At 42.0% G+C, this 18629-nt stretch overlaps 1 protein-coding gene and 1 long non-coding RNA gene across 2 annotated transcripts in view; one reads left to right on the forward strand and one right to left on the reverse strand.

Moving 5' to 3' along the window:
- Positions 1 to 12077, reverse strand: part of LOC137532608 (uncharacterized) — a 36773-nt gene extending 24696 nt beyond the window's left edge. The window contains exons 1-2 of the long non-coding RNA XR_011023960.1: positions 11996 to 12077; positions 5274 to 5387 (exon numbers count right to left, since the gene is read on the reverse strand). This is a non-coding gene — a long non-coding RNA (uncharacterized lncRNA). The remainder of the gene's footprint in view (positions 1 to 5273; positions 5388 to 11995) is intronic.
- PALS1 (protein associated with LIN7 1, MAGUK p55 family member) overlaps positions 1 to 18629 on the forward strand; it is a 119871-nt gene that overhangs the window by 58722 nt on the left and 42520 nt on the right. The window contains exons 3-6 of the mRNA XM_068253321.1: positions 4886 to 5094; positions 6637 to 6714; positions 15025 to 15171; positions 17318 to 17479. Of these exons, the coding sequence (XP_068109422.1) occupies positions 4886 to 5094; positions 6637 to 6714; positions 15025 to 15171; positions 17318 to 17479 (596 nt within the window). The remainder of the gene's footprint in view (positions 1 to 4885; positions 5095 to 6636; positions 6715 to 15024; positions 15172 to 17317; positions 17480 to 18629) is intronic.

Below are 18629 nucleotides of genomic sequence, written 5' to 3' on the forward strand. Positions count from 1 at the left end.
ACCTGCCGGATGCGCCCGGCTAATGAAGTACCCGCGTTTTTTCCATAGCAGTGCATTGGGAAGAAGATTTCAGTTAAAACGCGTTAGTGTGAAAGGTGCCATAGGGAAATGTGCATTACTTTGAAAATCGGTTTTCTTTCAGTTATTACTGAGAGCGACTGATTAAGTGTAAAAGGGCCCTTATGGTAGAGCTATGTTTGCCTAATGCTGCTCTAAAACCTTGTACCACATCTGGATATATATTCAGTTATGCATCTGCGAAGACTTCTGGCACTAAACATTAGCAAATAAAAGACAACTCTATAAAGTTCCATTGGACTGGGCATTTCATTATTTGTGTAAATTACACCTTTCACTTTTTGTCCTTTAAACATTTTTGTACTCTCAAAAGCCTTTAGGGCCCGTTCACACTGCACGCGTTTCCAGCCGCGTTTTGGAAACGCGTGCAGGTGGCCAAAACGCACGACATCAGACATTGCATAGAGTGCAATGTCTGATGTTCACACTGCATGCGTTCCCGACCTGTGCGGTCCGGGAACGCATGCTGCACGCAGATTTTGCAAAAACGCGTGGCTGTCCCATTCACTTTTCAGTGATGGGATCAGCCACGCAACGCACACAAACGCGGATGGCCATGCGTTCGTACGCGTTGCGGTCTGCACGCGTTCCGCACGCATAGCCATCCGCATTTCTGATCTGAACGGGCCCTTACTGTTCCCTAGACGGCCTGTCTGGTGCTCTCACTGCACATTTCAGCAGTAATTAGAATGATGAATTCAAATGGATACATTCTGACTACAGATGAGCTTTTTGCTGAGAAGTTTCTACTGAAATGATGACTAGACCAGAAGGGGAGATTGACCCCGTCTCCTATAAAAGGCAAAAAAATACAATAAAATAACATTTGAAAAAATAAATAAAATTTAATGCAGTAAAAGATGGCTGTTAACACAGAATTTTCACGTTTACCTTTCGTCACAAGATTTAAAAACTAGTTCCATTTCCCTGACCTCTCTCTCTGTCAATCTCAATGACATTTGTCAATATTTTAAATTCATTTCCCACCTATTATAATGTAGTTATAGGTCATTAAGGCTTGCTAGTAAGCCAACACAATGTAAAAACAATCTGCATCATCTGTGGGTAGGGGTGTGGGTGTGTCTCCATTAAAGCCAGTTCTCATTGGACTTGCTGTTTACAGGAGTCGGTGAGATTAAAGTCATAGTTCTCGTTAATGACCTTAGAATGGCTGTGCTCAGTCAGGAAAATAATGCTCATCATTGTAAACTACTGATGACTGAAATGTTCTTCTAACAACCTCATTTACTTTATGGCTGGTTGACATGGGTATTAAACACAGCGTTCCTCGTTCAAGCACTGTCCATTCAAATGAGTGGAAGCGTCTTTAACCACTTTGCATTCCAAGGTTTTTTTCCCCTTTAAAGCGGAACTGAACTCAGAACTTCCTCTCTGCTCTAAAAGATACACAACAGCATAATGACTTTTAAAGAAAAACATGTCTTTGTTACAGCTGATACAAATCCTGCAATTAATATCCTCTCTCTACTGCCTGTTTTCATGAAAGCAGACTTATTGTTAACCACTTAACGACCACCTAACGCCGATAGGCGTTGGCAGGTCTAAGTTGTGTTACCATGGAGCCCTTTCATGTCAGTTCACGGAGGGTGTCTCCGTGAACAGCCTGTGAGCCTCCGATCGCGGCTCGCAGGCTAAATGTTTACATCATGAAGGAGATCGGCGATCCCCGACCTCTGATTGGCTGGGGATCGCCGGCATCTGATAGGCTGAAGCCTATCCTAGGCGGCGCAGGACGGATCGCCGTCCTGTGCCGCCCACAGCGTAAGGGAGAGGGAGGGAAGGGCAGAGAGGGCGGAAATCGCTGCGGAGAGGGGCTTTGAGGAGCCCCCCACCCCACAAATCCCAGATAGCCGGCGGCGAACAGACCCCCCCCAGCAGGACATCCCCCTAGTGGGGGAAGTCTGATCGCCATGCTGCAAACCTGATCTGTGCTGTGGGCTGGAGAGCCCACGCAGCACAAATCAGGAAGAAAGAGCCTGGTCCTTAAGTGGTTAAAGGACGTCCGAGTGGTTAAAAGAAGTCCGAGGTGAAAATACACTCTCGTAAAAATGACTTTTTAAGCTATCCCACGGTTTTATTTTATGTTGAAATCTAGTTTTTACATTTTTACTGTTTCATTGTCTCTGCTCAATTACACATTTGTTGAAGTTTGCCAGAGCTCAGATCTATGAATTATTGACCCTTTTTATCCTTTTTCTGCTTAAAGATGCCATTTACTGACATAAAAGTGTTTTATGGCTGTAATTACTTATCAGTGAGGGTTATACTATAGTCTGACCCAGTCCCGACCCGGACAGAAACTGTCACTTGCATACCTGATGTTTAACTCTTTCAAGAAAAGAAAGAAAGGAACACAGCCTAGTTATTTGTGTGCTTGGCACTGTACATACACACGTCTATCTCATCATGTCACCTTGGTTGTTCTTTAACATTCTGTGCTTTCAAATGAGCTTATCTGCCATGGCAGTCAACTGACAGGGGAGAGATCAAATTACAACTTGTGATTAGACACAGATGAGGGGGAATTAGACAGGCTAAACTCTTTAAATACATACAGGGTGGATTTCGCTTTTCCTTCTGTCCTGTGCAAGAGTTCAGGTCCACTACTGACAATTTATTATTTAATATTTATTTAATTTGTAAAGTGCCAACATATTACGCAGTGCTGGATACATAGGGATACATACAATGTAAACGGAGTGACAGACAGAGGTAGCACAGCACAAGGTTATGCATGAAAACAGGATATAAGATGCATGATCATGCGATTTTAACAGAGACCCAGCAATTAAAGTCTGAGTTACTCCATGGGAAGGGTGTCATTGGTGGGATTGAAAGATTGAGGACACATTAAGGGTGGTAGACCCTGCCAAAGGCTTACAATCTAAAGGGGAGGGGAAGCTGTCACTATTGATACAGCAATAACTTTTTTCATTACTTATGCCATCAAAGTGATACACATATAGTATTTTTTTCCCAGGACATTCTAGGCTTTCTTTGGGTAATATTTGTTTTCAAGAGTTATTTAATTTTATATGCTTTTTATAGAGAAAAAATGGACGCAAGTGCAGAAAATACATTTTTTTTTTTTTTTACCCTTAACAAATGTCACAAGACAAGTGACACACTTTTAGTGAAATAGCAGTGAATGGGACTGGTTGCTGTGTGTACTGTGCACAGTTAGTTTTACCTGTCTCAGGAAAAGCTATACTTGGTTGTAACTGAAGACCTGGAGTTTGGACTTGCACCAAGCTAATGATATATGTATTTACCTCATTAATGATTGAATACTGACTGTTGTAGGGTGAGGCCAGAAATAGAATGCAAGCAGTTACGTCAGAGGACAAGACATTTTCATTGTGGTTACTGTGAAGTAGTAGTAACTTTCATGGGTTTCCTACCCTGTATGCAACTTTTTTTTCCATTAAGTCATTAAATCCAACAGAAGTCTAGGAAAAATAAATATTATTTTTGTTTCATTAAACATTGAGTGGATAAAGGCCATCCTTTTATCTATTAACTGTAGGAAAAGCCTGAATGGCCTTATTTAGGGACTGCATAGGTTTGTATTGCATGGAGTAGTAAAAGGCTATCTTGGTCAGTGTTCTAAACTGTATTCCATCAAATTCCTTTAGAAATCCCACCTAAGATTTAGAGGTTAGTTATGGGAGGGTTAGTGTTGGGATGTAGGGTAGTTAGGCATTGGCGGGAAGCTTAGGGTTAGGTGTAGGTAGGAAAGGTAAGCGTTAGGAGTAGTGGTGAGGTGGGGTTGTTAGGCATACCTTGCAGAGGGTTAGTATGAGAGGTAGGTTAATTAAGAAAGGTAAAATTACATAGTATTACTTATCGCCCAGATTTTAGGACCCATTTTTTTTTTTTTTTTTTTTGCATTATATGCCTATTAGTGTGTGTGTGTGTGTGTGTGTGTCTATATAATATATGTGTGTGCCCTAGAGCAGCCCTGATTTAAGTTGCTTTTCATTCAATCTGATTCACGCTTGAGGGCCCGTTTCCACTATCGCGAATCTGCATGCGTTTCCTGCATGCAGATACGCATAGCCAATACAAGTGAATGGGCCTGTTTCCACTTGTCCACTTGTCAGTTTTCCTGTGTGTTTTTCTGTGCAGGATTTTTCTGCACGGCAGAGCCATTAGAATTCGCTTGCGTGTGGAATGCAGGCGAATCGCCGCTAATGTATTTAATAGGGAATTTGTATGCTGTTTTGGTATGCGAATTTTCATGCGAATTTGCATGAAATCAATGGAAAAGCACGCCAGCATTGCCATGGTTAAATTCGCATACATCGTCATCCATGCAAATTTTCATGCGAATGCGCACGAAAATTTTCGCATCCGTATGCGAATTTTGCCACAGCGATTTCGCAACGCAATAGTTGAAACTGGCCCTTACACAGAGGCTTTTAGGGGCTGGAGGAAGCCCCAAGTCATGTGTCCTTTAAAGATACAGTTGAAAGCTCAATCTAAAATTTAAACGTAGTTTTCTTTATAAAGAAATATGAAATGGATTGTGTTCTTAAAGTTTATCCAGCTAGACCAAGAATTCAACTTTAATCCATTATATACATGTTGTCTATTCAATACTCTTCTTTTTATCTTAAGGTAAAGACTATATTAACAAATTCAGTTTTTACATCCTTAGTATGCAGATGGAATACCTGGACATCAGTAGACTATTATAGTTCAGAGTGAATGTTTTTTTCTAGCAGTGTAATGATGTGTTGTAATGTATTGTTAAGTACTTCTCTCTTCTGCTTTTCCTCTACAGAAGTGGAAGATTTACTGTGTTCGTTAAAAGAAATCCAGCACACCTTGGTAGATTCCCAGAGTCAGGAAGATTTGTATGTACTTCTACATTTAGCACAAAATAAAGACTTTCAGAATGCACTTAGGATTCACAATGCTGTTGCTGTCCACATGAACAAAGCTAGCCCTCCTTATCCACTTATGCCAAATGTCCAGAAGCTAACTCAGGAGGTAGGTTGATTATTTTTTATTTTATGCATTGTACACGTTTACCAGTATTACTTATGGTTTGTGCTATCAATAAATCATTGGCTTGCAATCAGAGATGTGACTGAAAAGCAAAAATGATTCACAACCATGCAGCATTTAAAGTCCAGTTATCCTTGGTAGTGATTGTAAAATGCTTGTACCTGCTACAAGGTTTTCAACCCTTTCAGTCTGCAGGGTAATGCTGGGACACTAAGCAGGCCAGATCACTTGTCTTCTCTGGGATAAGTATCTGGCCCTTTTTCCAGATGTTTCACCTAGTTGTAATAAATGGGAACACAGATTAACCAGCTGCAGCTCTCTTTGTAGTAAACAAAAGCAAGGTACAGGATATCCACCCAATTTTTTGTTATTGCTCTTCTCAACCTTAAAGTAAACCTGAGATGGGGCAGGAGAGAAAATGTGTATATATACCTGGGGCTTCCTCCAGCCCCCTCCGGCCTGAGTGATCCCTTAATGTACTCCGATGCTTCTCCGTTTGTCCGCAGGATTCATAGGTTAACTAAGGGCTGGTTCAGACGGACGTTTGGAGGCGTCACGTTCGTTGGCGTCGCGGTTGCGGGCTTTCAGCAGCGTTCGTGTTGCGTTTGCGTTTTTTCTTCCCTTAGAGGGACATTAGCCATCGCGGTTAACCGCCCCTGGAAGCTACATGTAGCTTCCAGGGGCTCCTTGAACGCCAGGGAAAATCGGGACCCGAACGCCGCGTTTGTGCAAACGCGCTTGAAAGCTTGGTACAAACACTCCCATTCACTTGAATGGGAGCGTTTAACACCAAGCCCTGAACGCTGGCTGTAAACGCTCTGCAAGCGTCCGTCTGAACCAGCCCTTAACCAATAATTTCCATCTTAGGAGTGCGCTTCAATATCTGTGAAGGAAATGATATTCTTGGGGCCCAATGTCCATGATCCTCAACCAGCTGACAATTGCGGTTTTGTGCACAATCATTACACCTCCATATGCCAATCGACATACCTCTATTACACCACCAATATGCATGTACTTATTGCTACCAAAATATTGAATATTGGCAATCCTCTCGGAACACTTTGCTTTTTTGTAGAGGCCCAAAAGAATCTGTGACCGGGGTGGCTCATTGGGTCCTTTTCAAGTGGCAGCCTGTGCTTCCGATAAATCTTTTTGCTGGGACTCACATTTACAGCAGGGTGTTTTGAAGCACGGTGAAACGGTCTGCAGCTAACCAGTAGCAGTATGGGGGAGGAGAGGCGGAGCAAGCTCCCGTTGTCAGCAATACCACGTGACTCGTTTCGTCATCAGGATTTTCTCAGACGTGCTCTTAGTAGTAACCCTGAGATCCAGACCCTAAAATCTTTATGCATTGCAGCACTATTCTGCATTTGGTAGGGGCCTAGGCCTTCTGGAAGGTAATGTCACTTTCTGTTTGTATACCACTAGGCTATGCATTTTAACTTGGTTTAAAGGTTCCATACATAAAACAGAAACCTCAACATTTAAAAAGTATTGCGTTTTGTTTTTGTCTTGCGTTAGGTGCAGCATGTACTGAAGTCAAGCCATCAGAAAGAAGCACTAGAGCTTGCTGATCTGCTAAGCACATCACATGTTCAGGTATGGTCATCACGGTCATCTGATTTAGGTGTGCCTGGCCTTCTAAAGCAGCCAATAACCAAATAATCTTTGGTATATACCAACAAGTGTTTTTTCTTAAAAATCCTTGTCCTCACATTTAATCATAATCTAGTTTGCTGGTAAGTTTCTGAGGTTAATAAAGATTTACAGTCTGCTAGCCATCATTGGCTTAAGGGACAACTGAAGTGAGAGAGACTGGCTGCCATATTTATTTTCTTTTTAAACAATGCAAATTGCCCGGCTGTCCTGCTGATCCTGTGCCTCTAATACTTTTAGCCATAGACCCTGAACAAGCATACAGGTCAGATGTTGGACTACCTTTGCAGCATGCTTGTTTTGAGGTGTGGGATCCAGACCCTAGTGATGCATAAAAGATCAGTCGGCTAGTCAGGTATCTGGTATTGTTTAAAAGGAAATTAATATGGCAGCCTCCATTTCCCTCTCACTTCAGTTGTCCTTTAAAGGGATACTGTAGGGGGGTCGGGCGAAAATGAGTTGAACTTACCCGGGGCTTCTAATGGTCCCCCGCAGGCATCCTGTGCCCACATAGCCACTCACCGATGCTCCAGCCCCGCCTCCAGGTCACTTGTGGAATTTCAGACTTTAAAGTCTGAAAACCACTGTGCCTGTGTTGCCGTGTCCTCGCTTCCCCTGATGTCACCAGGAGCGCATGGTGCAGACACAGACCACACTGGGCCTGCGCAGTACGCTCCTGGTGCTATCAGCGGGAATGAGGACACTGCAGCGCAGGTGCAGTGGTTTTCAGACTTTAAAATCTGAAATTCCAGAAGTGAACGGGAGGCGGGGCCGGAGCATTGGGGAGTGGCTGCGCGGGCACAGGATGTCTGCAGGGGACCATTAGAAGCCCCGGGTAACTTCAACTCATTTTCCCCCGACCCCCCTACAGTATCCCTTTAACCGCAAATACGAAAAAGCCTGAGCATGCAGTCCACTGAAAAAAAGACAAAGCTGAGTTAGGCTTGGTTCATACAAAAAATGTCCAATCGTGCCATTTTTAGACAGTTGGCCTCAGTTTTGCATGTGTTTATATAACTGTGTTCACACATAAACCTGTACATGTCCAGCCCTGTCAGTTTTGCATGTGTTTCTATGGCTGTGTTCACACATAAACCTGTACATGTCCAGCCCTGTCAGTTTTGCATGTGTTCATATGGCTGTGTTCGCACATCAAAGGTGTACATTTCCGGTCCATTCAGGTAAAACTGATAAATGGATAGCAAAGGCCATGACTGGGCCGGAAATGTGCAGATTAATGCGTGAACCAGGCCTACGTTACCTAATTCTATTTTTAGCTTTGTGCATACAAAATAATAAATGAGGTCAAATGGTTGAGAAGAAAGTGAAGACCGGCACCATCAATTGTAATTAAGCTCTTTTCATTTATTTAAGACACACAGACCTATTGCAGCAGCATAAAGCAACGTTTCGGAGGAAGCTCCTCCTTTCTCAAGCCTATGTCATTGTCTAACGTGATCTACAAACATTGCAGCTTTATATTAGTAATCAGACATGAACTTGCTTCAATCAAATTGCAGCGTCGCCTATGGCGACCAATCCCCAATGTCCTCTGAAAGTCGGACTTGATGGGAAGCTCATGGTATTTCTGCACATGCGTGCAGGTATGGAAAACCTTACCTATGTGTGGAGCAATGCAGGGAAGTGCCGCCGCCCATGCAGGCAGCCGACCAATGATCACGTCCTCATGGACCAGCCCCCTAGCGGGAGCGGACCTGATGGGAGCCTCGCAGACCTTCAGAGCCGCACATCATAACTCCCTGAATGGCACAGCTGTCGGCGTGTCACGTGGGCGGAAGAATAGACCTAGGCACCTCAGCAACTGAACACAGGAGTGCTATCCACTTGCATCTCTGTTATGGTTGGACATAATCATCACAGTATTGATGCTAATGAGCCACATTGGATAGATTTAGAAATGTTTGAGGAGCCACATAGAGGAAAATGTGAGTATGTTCTGAAAAATGTTACTTGAGAGATAGAGGTGGCCTAACAAATTCCACTTGTTTTTTATAGTAAGGTTAACAGATATTTAGACACACAGGGTCAGCACTATAGAATGATTGGACTTTTTAAAAGATTTTTGCTTGAGTCTTGACAGACACTTAAGGGCCTATTTTGAATGTTGCGTGAAAAAGGTGAAATTTTTGTTCAAAATACTGTCAGCCTATTGGTAAAGATGTGATGAGGTGCATTGCAACTGCCACGTCGCATTTCTTCTCAAGAATGGCTTCAGCATCTGTAAGGTCTTTTAATCAGAGCACGCTACTTTTTCAGCATCATGTGACACGTTAGTCAGAAGCTAGCACAATGGAGAGAAAAAAGCATCACTGTTCATCACAGTGGTATGCCTAACATTGCAAAAAAAAATAAAATATTGTTATACCTAGGCTAATGTTTTTGTTTTTCAATGAGACAAGCAGCAGTACAGGAAGAGCTATAAAGGTGGTAAATCTAGATCTATAATATCATATAATTTGAAGTTTGTTGGTTTACAAAAAGCCGCAGGGATATGGATTAAAATTAAAAACACTTGGCTTTTTGACTGATCAGCGATGCATAATTTGACTGGTTCAGCTGCTGAACCACTGTAATGGTAGGAATCCTCAGTGGACCAGCGCTGTAAAGTCAATATTTTCTTTCACGTTCATTATAATCCTAAATTGTCCAGAAAAGGGCTATAAATACATACCACAGTTCTCTTGAGATAAACTGATTCAATCCAATTTTCTCTTCACCACAATAGTATACATAAATAAGTTTTCCAAACGCCATCCACTGTGATAAAGATCATACGTGTAGTAGCATTAGACTAATGAAAAACTGCTGTTTTGGAGTAGCCCTGCTTTCTCAAGCCATATAGCACAATCCGCTAATTTCTGAGAAACTTTGCCTCTCAGTTTCTGCACATTCCCTCTCATGACTGACCCACTGCTGTCCTTGTCAACAAATGTATTGCAGTTGATGACCATGGATTTTTTTTTTTAAGGGAACCTGAAGCGAGAAGTATATGGAGGCTGCCATATTTATTTCCTCTTAAACCATACCAGTTGCCTGGCAGCCCTGCTGATCTATTTGATTGCAGTAGTGTCTGATCACACTAGAAACAGGCATGCAGCTAATCTTGTCAGATCTGACAATAATGTCAGAAACCGCTGATCTGCTGCATGCTTGTTCAGGGTCTATGGCTAAAAGTATTAGAAGCAGAGGATGAGCAGGATAGCCAGGCAACTTGTATTGCTTGAAAGGAAATAAATATGGCAGCCTTCCATATACCTCTCACTTTAGGTTCCCTTTAAGTTGCTCTCTTTTTCCATCTCCTTCAGTCTAAAGGCCCGTACTCACGGGCTGCAAATGTTGCCTGTCGCCAGCACACGTGAGCGTGTGGGCGACAGGCCGGCGACAGCTTCTCGCCAGGTCCCTCCGAGTACACACGCGGAAGAGGGACCAGCGGCGAGGCGGAAGCTGTCGCCGACGGTCCTCCTCCCGCCGCCGGAAGCTCCATTTGATACAATGGAGGTTGCTGTCGCTAGTCCGCGTACTCACGCGGACTAGCGACAGTTGCGGGGGAGGTGCGGCGGCGACTGTCGCCATGCGATTGAAACTTTCAATCGCATGGCGACATGAGCGGCGGGCGACAGTTCGAGGTGCGCGCGCGTGCGACGGCCCATACTCACGGGCGACCTGTCGCCGCAACACGCGCGCGCCGCGTGTTGAGGCGACAAAAGTCCCTCGTGAGTATGGGCCATAACACAGAACTTATTAGGTCTCACACACCATGCTGGTCACGCTTGATGATCTCTTCCCAAACCTGACACTGTCACCAGCTCAGCCCCTTTTTTTTTTAACCTGTCTACATCTTGACCTCTCTCACCCCTTTCCCAGTACAAATTGATAGCTGAGTGATCTGAAGACAAAACCACACCCTATCATCAGACTCCTTTGCCTTACACACACTACCTGTCTAAACTGTGCATGAGCTAGAAACATAGAGTTTATAACCACACTCTATTCTTGGCTCTGAATAAAGTTGCTCCTCTCTCCCTATTGGCTCTTTCTGATGGCACGAGATGTCAGCATAAAGATTCTCTCAGCATCTGATTGCAAGTGGGGAAATGTGGCTTTAGTGTCAATTTCCTTGTTTACCATTTCACCTCTTCAACACAGTGCCTACCGTTGCCAAGCAAAATATCTCATCTGAGCTCATATGCTTACAGGCATCCAACTCGCACAGCCTCTTTGTCACATTGACTCTCTCCTAAATTCTTCATCAACTCTCCCTACTGCCACTTTCATTGCCCAAGCCACTGCCAATAGCGATGGCCCATGAGATGCAAATAATGCCCTTACACACTCATGTATTCATAGACAGACACAGATTCAACACCTACACTACAAGCAGTGCATAACTTGCCCAGATAGAAGTGGTTTCCTCCTTTAGGACCTGTCTCCACTCATCTGTTTTTCTGTGCATCTTTTGCACAGGAAAACTGCAACCAATGTTAATCAATGGGCTAGTTCACACTTGAATGCATTTTTCACACACAGAAAAACAATTGACAGCAATGCAAAACTGTCAGACAACGCATGCAGAAAAACTGAGGAGAGGAGACAGGCTGTTACTCTTACCCTGCAATGCTGCAGCCTTTATCGCCTCTCCTCGCAGTGCAATCGTAACCCTTTATAGCACAGGTGTTGAACTCCAGGCCTGGAGGGCCAGATCCATGCCAGTGTTTAGGATGGACTGAGAAAGAAAGGAATGTGTTTTACCTGATGGACCACATCTTTCCTGATTCAGACCCATCAATTCATTTGAACTGTATCAAAAATGTGTGAGGATCTCGGCCCTTGTAGGACCGGTTTGACATCCCTGCTTTATAGCATCACTTGTCACCAGCAGAGGTGGAAGGAGGCTTTTTATTTCTCTCCTGTGCTGAGCTGCTCCTGTAGTGTCCAAGTAGATGCAGGGAGTGAACAGATGGCCACAATAAGAAGTGTACCTGAGATGACATGTGATGGGGTAAGATAGACGTGTATATACAGTGGCTAGAACACACTAAGCTGTGCGCCGCTTCTTTTTTTCCCTGCCTGAAAGAGTTAAAGGGGCACTACAGCGAAAAACTGTAACATTTAAAATATGTGCAAACCTATACAAATAAGAAGTACATTTTTTCCAGAGTAAAATGAGCCATAAATTACTTTTCTCCTGTGACAGCACACTTACAGTAGGTAGAAATCTGACAGAAGTGACAGGTTTTGGACTAGTCCATGGGGATTCTCAGGGATATATTTATTTTCAAAAGCACTTCGTGAATGGCAGTTGCTCTGTCCAACTGCCAAAAAACTGTGTTGCGAGCAGGGAAGCTGGCCAGCATCATTGTTTAAATTTTTTTTTCGGGAGTATCTTAGTAAATAATTAAAGCCTTGCTGAGAATCCCCTATGAAGAGATGGACTAGTCCAAAACCTGTCACTTCTGTCAGATTCCTACTGCCTACTGTGAGTGACAGCATTATAGGAGAAAAGTAATTTATGGCTTATTTTACTCTGGAAAAAATGTACTTCTTATTTGTATATGTTTGCACATATTTTAAATTTACAGTTTTTTGCTGTAGTGCCCCTTTAAAATTTCAGCTATGTAACTGACCATGTTTTCTCCAGTAAGGACCAAGTCACGCTATAGCTTCCCACACTGATAACAAATTACAGCTATAAAACACTTTCTTAAGCAGATAACTGGGCTTCTGACTGCAATGGATAGATAAAAGGGTCAATAATTCATGCATTTTCACTCTGGGACTCTTGAGACTCTGCAGTTGAGCAGAGACAATAAAACATTACATTTGGTAATTGTTTATACAGAAAATAAAACTGCAGGTTTCTAAAAAAAAAAAAAAGTCATTTTTAGGAGTAGGACAGATTCAATTGTTTATCTCATCAGTTTATTTTCACCTAGGGCTCACTTTAAAGTGGATCCGAGGTGAACTTTTACTCATCTCATAATTGCTTTCCTTTCATATAGTTTATAGGGCATTCCTCACACCAAATACTTTTTTGTTTGTTTGTTTTAATACTCCAATTCCCTATAAACTAAACAAGCCTTGCCCACAGCTTCTCCAGTGCTTTGGCGCTCTTGCTCTGTAGCACGGGCTTATGGGAGCTCAGTCTGGGCAGGAGGAGTAGGAGGTATTGCTAGCCAGCGTTTTCAGAGGCAGAGTGGATAAGGGAGGAGGAGTGGGGAGTGAAGTTTTCACAGGCTGAGGGCTGGAGATGCAGAGCAGTGTGCCTGTGTGTAATGAACATGGCTGCTCTCATTGTATCACAGGAAGAAATGATCATATTCTGTTGAAGCTGTATGCAGCCTGATTTGCTGTGTAAATTATCTAAACTTTAGATAAGATATATAGACAAGTTACTTGTTATAGTTTTTCATCTCGGATCCGCTTTAACCAATACAATCTGGAAGTTCATGCCATTACCACTAGGTGGCACCAAGGACACATGCCTAGGAAGCCTTTGTCTAGAAACGGCCTGATTCACGCAGTAAAATTAACACTCATTGGCTGCTAACATTTGTGCTGAACAAAAAGCCTCATAGTAAAACCTCTATCTTTTACTTTTTAAAGAAAGAAAAGTTTGAAAGGGAATGTATTCTAGATTTGATATGGCTAAGATAGCAGTTTGATATGATGAACTCTGAGAGATACTGCTTGGGGTGACGGAGGGCCCAGTGGCTTCAGGGGAACAGGATGGGAGTGGCATACTACAGCAGCCAGGAGAGTACACTCAGCTTATTGCATAAATTGCAGTTCTAATGTTTTGTGCTTGGTGCACTATAACCTTTATTTAAGATATCCTGGGGCTCGTTTTAACCTGATAGCAGCCTGTATGCATTATCTCATTATCTTGTGAAAGAAGATGCCCTGGCACACATTATCTAACGGCATATGATGTTTAGCTGCCTTATGCACAGTGGTGCAGGGAGCTTATTTATATTTACCTGTTCTGGGCGGCTGGATCTACTTCTCCTCTTAATCTACCTGCGATGCTGCACTCTCAGCATCCTCTTCTGAGTTCAGATCACATGATATGACATGATCGTAACCCAGGGGATGGTGTCAGTGTTGCAGCGCCACCCTGTGTTGAAAGAAAGAGGGGTGATGGAAGAGACTCTGCCATCACAACTCTTCCACCAGTTGGCGGTGCTGCAATGCTGACCCCATCCCCTGGTTTCGATCATGGCAAATCATGTGATTGGAACTCAGAAAAGGATGACGGCATTGCAGCGCCATGAGGGTATAAAAGCCAATCCAGCTGCCCGGAACAGGTAAATATGAAAGCTCCCTGTGCCGCTTTGCCTACTTGGCTAGGCAGGAGAAGGCACACTTACCCCAGCCTCATTTGACTGCTTTATGTGGCTGCTAAAGGGTTAAAGATATTTTGAAAAACCTATCTAGAGGATCACCATTTAGATCATGAGGCAGGCTTTATTCAGTACCTCTCTATTGCACTGGCTCTGAAATCTGTCTTCAGGCCTCACAAAAGTGCACATTTGTGGTTATCCACTCCGAAACACAGGCGCGTTATTCACCTATTCATTTTACCGTGAATACCAGCAGATCTGCTCCCCCATACATACGCTAAAAAGCTGGGAAATGAATGCTAATTTGAATAGTAGCATGCTACTTTCTTCCGTACACTGTGAATTCTGCTCCTGCTAACTGATAGATTGTAGTGGATCTAATACTCCTCAATCTGCCTTGCTTTTAAATATCTCATAGGAAAGGCAATCTAGTAATCCAAAATATTGAAGTTTGTTGGTGGTATTTCTGCTTTTATAAATGTGCCTAAATGCCTGCATGCAATATGGATTTGCACATTTGCTTCTAGTAAATTACCTAAAAATAGGGTATTGGCTACGTTTAGGTACTCTGAGGGGACTAGATATCAAGCAGGACCAAAAATGTCCCAGACACATATGACATTGGAAGTGGTGAGACCTCCTTCCTTACCAGGAAGTGGAGACCGGACATGGACTCACAAGGATTTGATCAGACCTTGCTACTAAGAACTAGTGCTGAAGGAAAGGTTGTTGGACTTTAGATTGTGCAGTATTTGCTTTCTACTACTGCAGACTTACTTATTAACACATATTACCATACCTTGTTTATACTTTTCTTAACTGATCATGTTGAAGACAGTGGAAATTTTTATTGTGTATCTTATCTTCTAATTTTTTCCCCCCACTTATTTAGGCACTCCTCCTGGCCCATGACAAAGTGGCAGAGCAGGAAATGATGCCAGAATCTGTTTCAGAAGATAAGTTTTACGAAAGCATTGGGCATTATGGAGATGAAACTGTCAAAATTGTGAGAATAGAAAAGGCAAGAGATATACCACTGGTAAGAAAAGGCATACCATTACTTTTAATGTGTGACGTAGCTTGGGTTTAGTATGTCATTTCCTTGTGCAAAAAATGTCACATCACACGGCTGTCACCAGAACTGTGGAATGAATTTGGTGGTTCACATTATCATTGGTGAAATTACTAGAAATTTGAGAAACAGTCACAACCTGATAAAAAGAACTTCTCTGCGGCTGGCAAATACATGTGATAAAAAGCTATTATGACGAACCAGAGCTAGAGAATGCACAATATTATGCTAATACTCTGCACATCATGCCAATACTGCAAGCAAAGCTAGGAACACCCAGGTAGGGGAAGGGGGGGGGGGGGGGGGCAGGGCGGGAGCAGAACTCACACTTGTGAATTAAATACAAGTGTAATAATGAAAGAAAGCGTTGTTTTAATAAAGTAAATGCAAGTATTGATATCTGTGAACAGGTTTTCCATGCTGTTATCTTATTGCGGCTTGTGGTATTTTTAATTGGTATTTGAAATCTCCGACCTGTGTACAGGGTTATGGGAAAGTTGTGTTTGTATCAGTATGTGAGAATGATTGATCTCTTGGGAAATTGCGTTAGTGTGGAAATCATTGGCTTGTTTTATTCAATAAAGAAGAAATCCTTATCACACATTGAGTCAGGGTTACTTACAATTTTGGATGAGGTTAATTGAAGAGCAGCTGGAGATCACTCTGGGTGCAGGGTAACCACTCTGTCCAATTGATCGCATTATCCATCAGGAACAGTTTGGATTGCTACACATGATGCAGCTTCCTATCAGATTACACAACGATTTGATGGAAAATTGCATCGTGTGTACTAAGCTTTAGAGCTGCAGGGTTTAAAGAGGAACTCCAGTGAACATTTTACTGTTGGCAGGTGATGTAGATGCTGCATGGTTTTTGGCAGTTGGAAACCGCTGTAAACATTTATTTCCCACAAGGCAACAAGGTTCACAGACAGGAAACTGCCAAAAGTTCGAACTTTGCTTGTGGGAGGGGTTTCACCACAATATCAGTCATACAGCGACCCCTGATGGTCTGTTTGTGAAAAGGAATAGATTTCTCATGTAAAAGGAGGTATCCGCTATTGATTGAGATAAAGTTCAATTTTTGGTCGGAGTTTCTCTCTAAGCCAGATGAGCAATTCTATCTGGAGCTTGTCGGGAAGATTAATTATGTTCAGTAGTTCTAACAATACCCAATAAACCTGTCTCCACTATTACATGGCTAGAGATGACAGTTGGCCAGTGGAGCAGCATCAAGTCCAACTAGTGTCAGAAAAATTGGGCAAGCATAGTTTATGGCATTGACATTTTTGGAGCATAGTTTTGAATGCTTAAAGGAGCACTATAGCGAAAATGGAGAAAAATAAAAATGAAGCAGCGATACCGTTACGGTTCTGTTAAAGGTTAACAGTCAGCCAATAAAAAGGTTTAATTCTATAAAATAGGGCTTCAGTAAATTCTCTTACAGTTGGAGTTTGGACAAGCTCAAACAGCCAACAGGAGAGGAAATATGCAGGCATTTGTAGGCAGAAGGAATCCCCTTTTAGGTCTGCAGAAGAGTAGTTTGATCCTTCTGCAGACCTCCTTGGCTTTCGACTGCAGCAATGATGAAACTAATAGATTGTGTTGAAAGCTATACAGCAGCTTGCATGTACAGGACAGCAGCCAGATACTTCTAGGCACAAACCCAGTGCACTGCAGTGTAGCCTCCCCTGTTGGCTGTTTGAGCCTGTTTGAACTTTTCGGCAAGAGGATTATGCCCTATTTTTTAGAATTAAACCGTTGGCTTATTTTTAACCTTTGTGTATACCAGTAATACTGTATTCTGACTACTTCAATTCTATACTGTGTGATTTATTTTTTTATTTAAATTTTCTCCCCGCTTTCGCTATATTGATCCATTAATTTTACTCGGGACACCTCATAATGTACAATGTATTTCTTTGTTTTTAATGCACAGTTTTTATTGCCAAAGTTTGTGACTTTAAAAAGTTTTTAGCCAGGTCAGCATTATAGACCAGCATGTGACATTTTAGTGATTAGCCAGCAATGTCTACTTCTAAATTTCTCTGATGGTTGGTATACTTAAGCATTGCTCATGTAGTTTGTTGTATAAATTGATTTGCTTATTGCAGGGTGCCACAGTACGGAACGAGCTGGAATCCGTCATCATCAGCCGTATAGTGAAAGGAGGCGCAGCTGAAAAGAGTGGACTGTTGCATGAAGGAGATGAAATTCTGGAAATAAATGGCATTGAAATTCGAGGGAAAGACGTCAATGACGTATTTGAGCTGCTGGTAAGTGATCTGAAGAAATAACTTTCTCACATTTTGTATGTTCATTGATAAAAGAAAGTTGAAGGTCTGGTTCACGGTTGTATGATTCACCTCCTTGGTATCCCTTGGTGCACAATGTGTATGCCTGCTAGCTGTGCCTTTGTGCAGTCTCTCTAAACTTTTCGTTCACAATGTGCCAGTCCTGTTCCAGGAAGCATAGACTGTATACCTACATTTGTTAGCGGTGATTCATAATGGTTCTTAAACTAATCCTAATTTAGTAAACCATTGCATAAAGATTTTAGAACAAAAGGTGTGATATATATATATATATATATATATATATATATATATATATATATATATATATATATATATATATATATGTATATGTATATGTGTATATATATATATATATATATATATATATATATATATATATATATATATATATATATATATATATATATATATATATATATATATATATATATATATATATATATATAATATATTTTATATGCAGCCACCAAGGCAGGAAGCACACTTGCCCTCCAGTATTGAGGGCGGGTTTTTTGTACTTTCGCTCTGCGATTGTGTTTTCTGTGCACGATTTTTCACTTGCATTTGCAATTTCTCCATTTTGTGGTGAATAGTACTTGTAAATATACATATACTGTATATCATAGAAAACACATGCTCCGTTTTTAGGTAAGGAACATTTTACAGTGCTAATCATCTATGTTTAGCATCTGCTTTAACAGTGTAGTAAATGTTACAATGTATACATGTGTATTTTTGTCAGCGCCAGCAGTGCATAACAGTAGGTTATAGTGACAATTGTTCAGTGTTAAGTGTAGCAAAAGTGTACAGCAACTTTCACAAAAGGTAGAAAGAAGTATAGCTACACTCATTGCTACACTCATTGCAATAACTTGTTTAAATCTTCTTCATTAGTAGCCATACCTGCTCTGAGCTACCATAGGAATAGTCAATGAAATGCAAGTGCCATATTTTTCAGACCATAAGACGCACCTAGATTTAGAGGACAATAACCAGAGAAAAAAATATATACTGCAACTGGTGGGTCCATGGGGGCAGGGGTGTCTTATGGATCTTCTCTCCCCAAGCCACGGAGGTCAGTGATTTGAGGCAGGGATTAGACTGTAAG

This window comes from Hyperolius riggenbachi, chromosome 9, assembly GCF_040937935.1.
Source record: "Hyperolius riggenbachi isolate aHypRig1 chromosome 9, aHypRig1.pri, whole genome shotgun sequence".
NCBI classification, from domain to species: Eukaryota; Metazoa; Chordata; class Amphibia; order Anura; family Hyperoliidae; genus Hyperolius; species Hyperolius riggenbachi.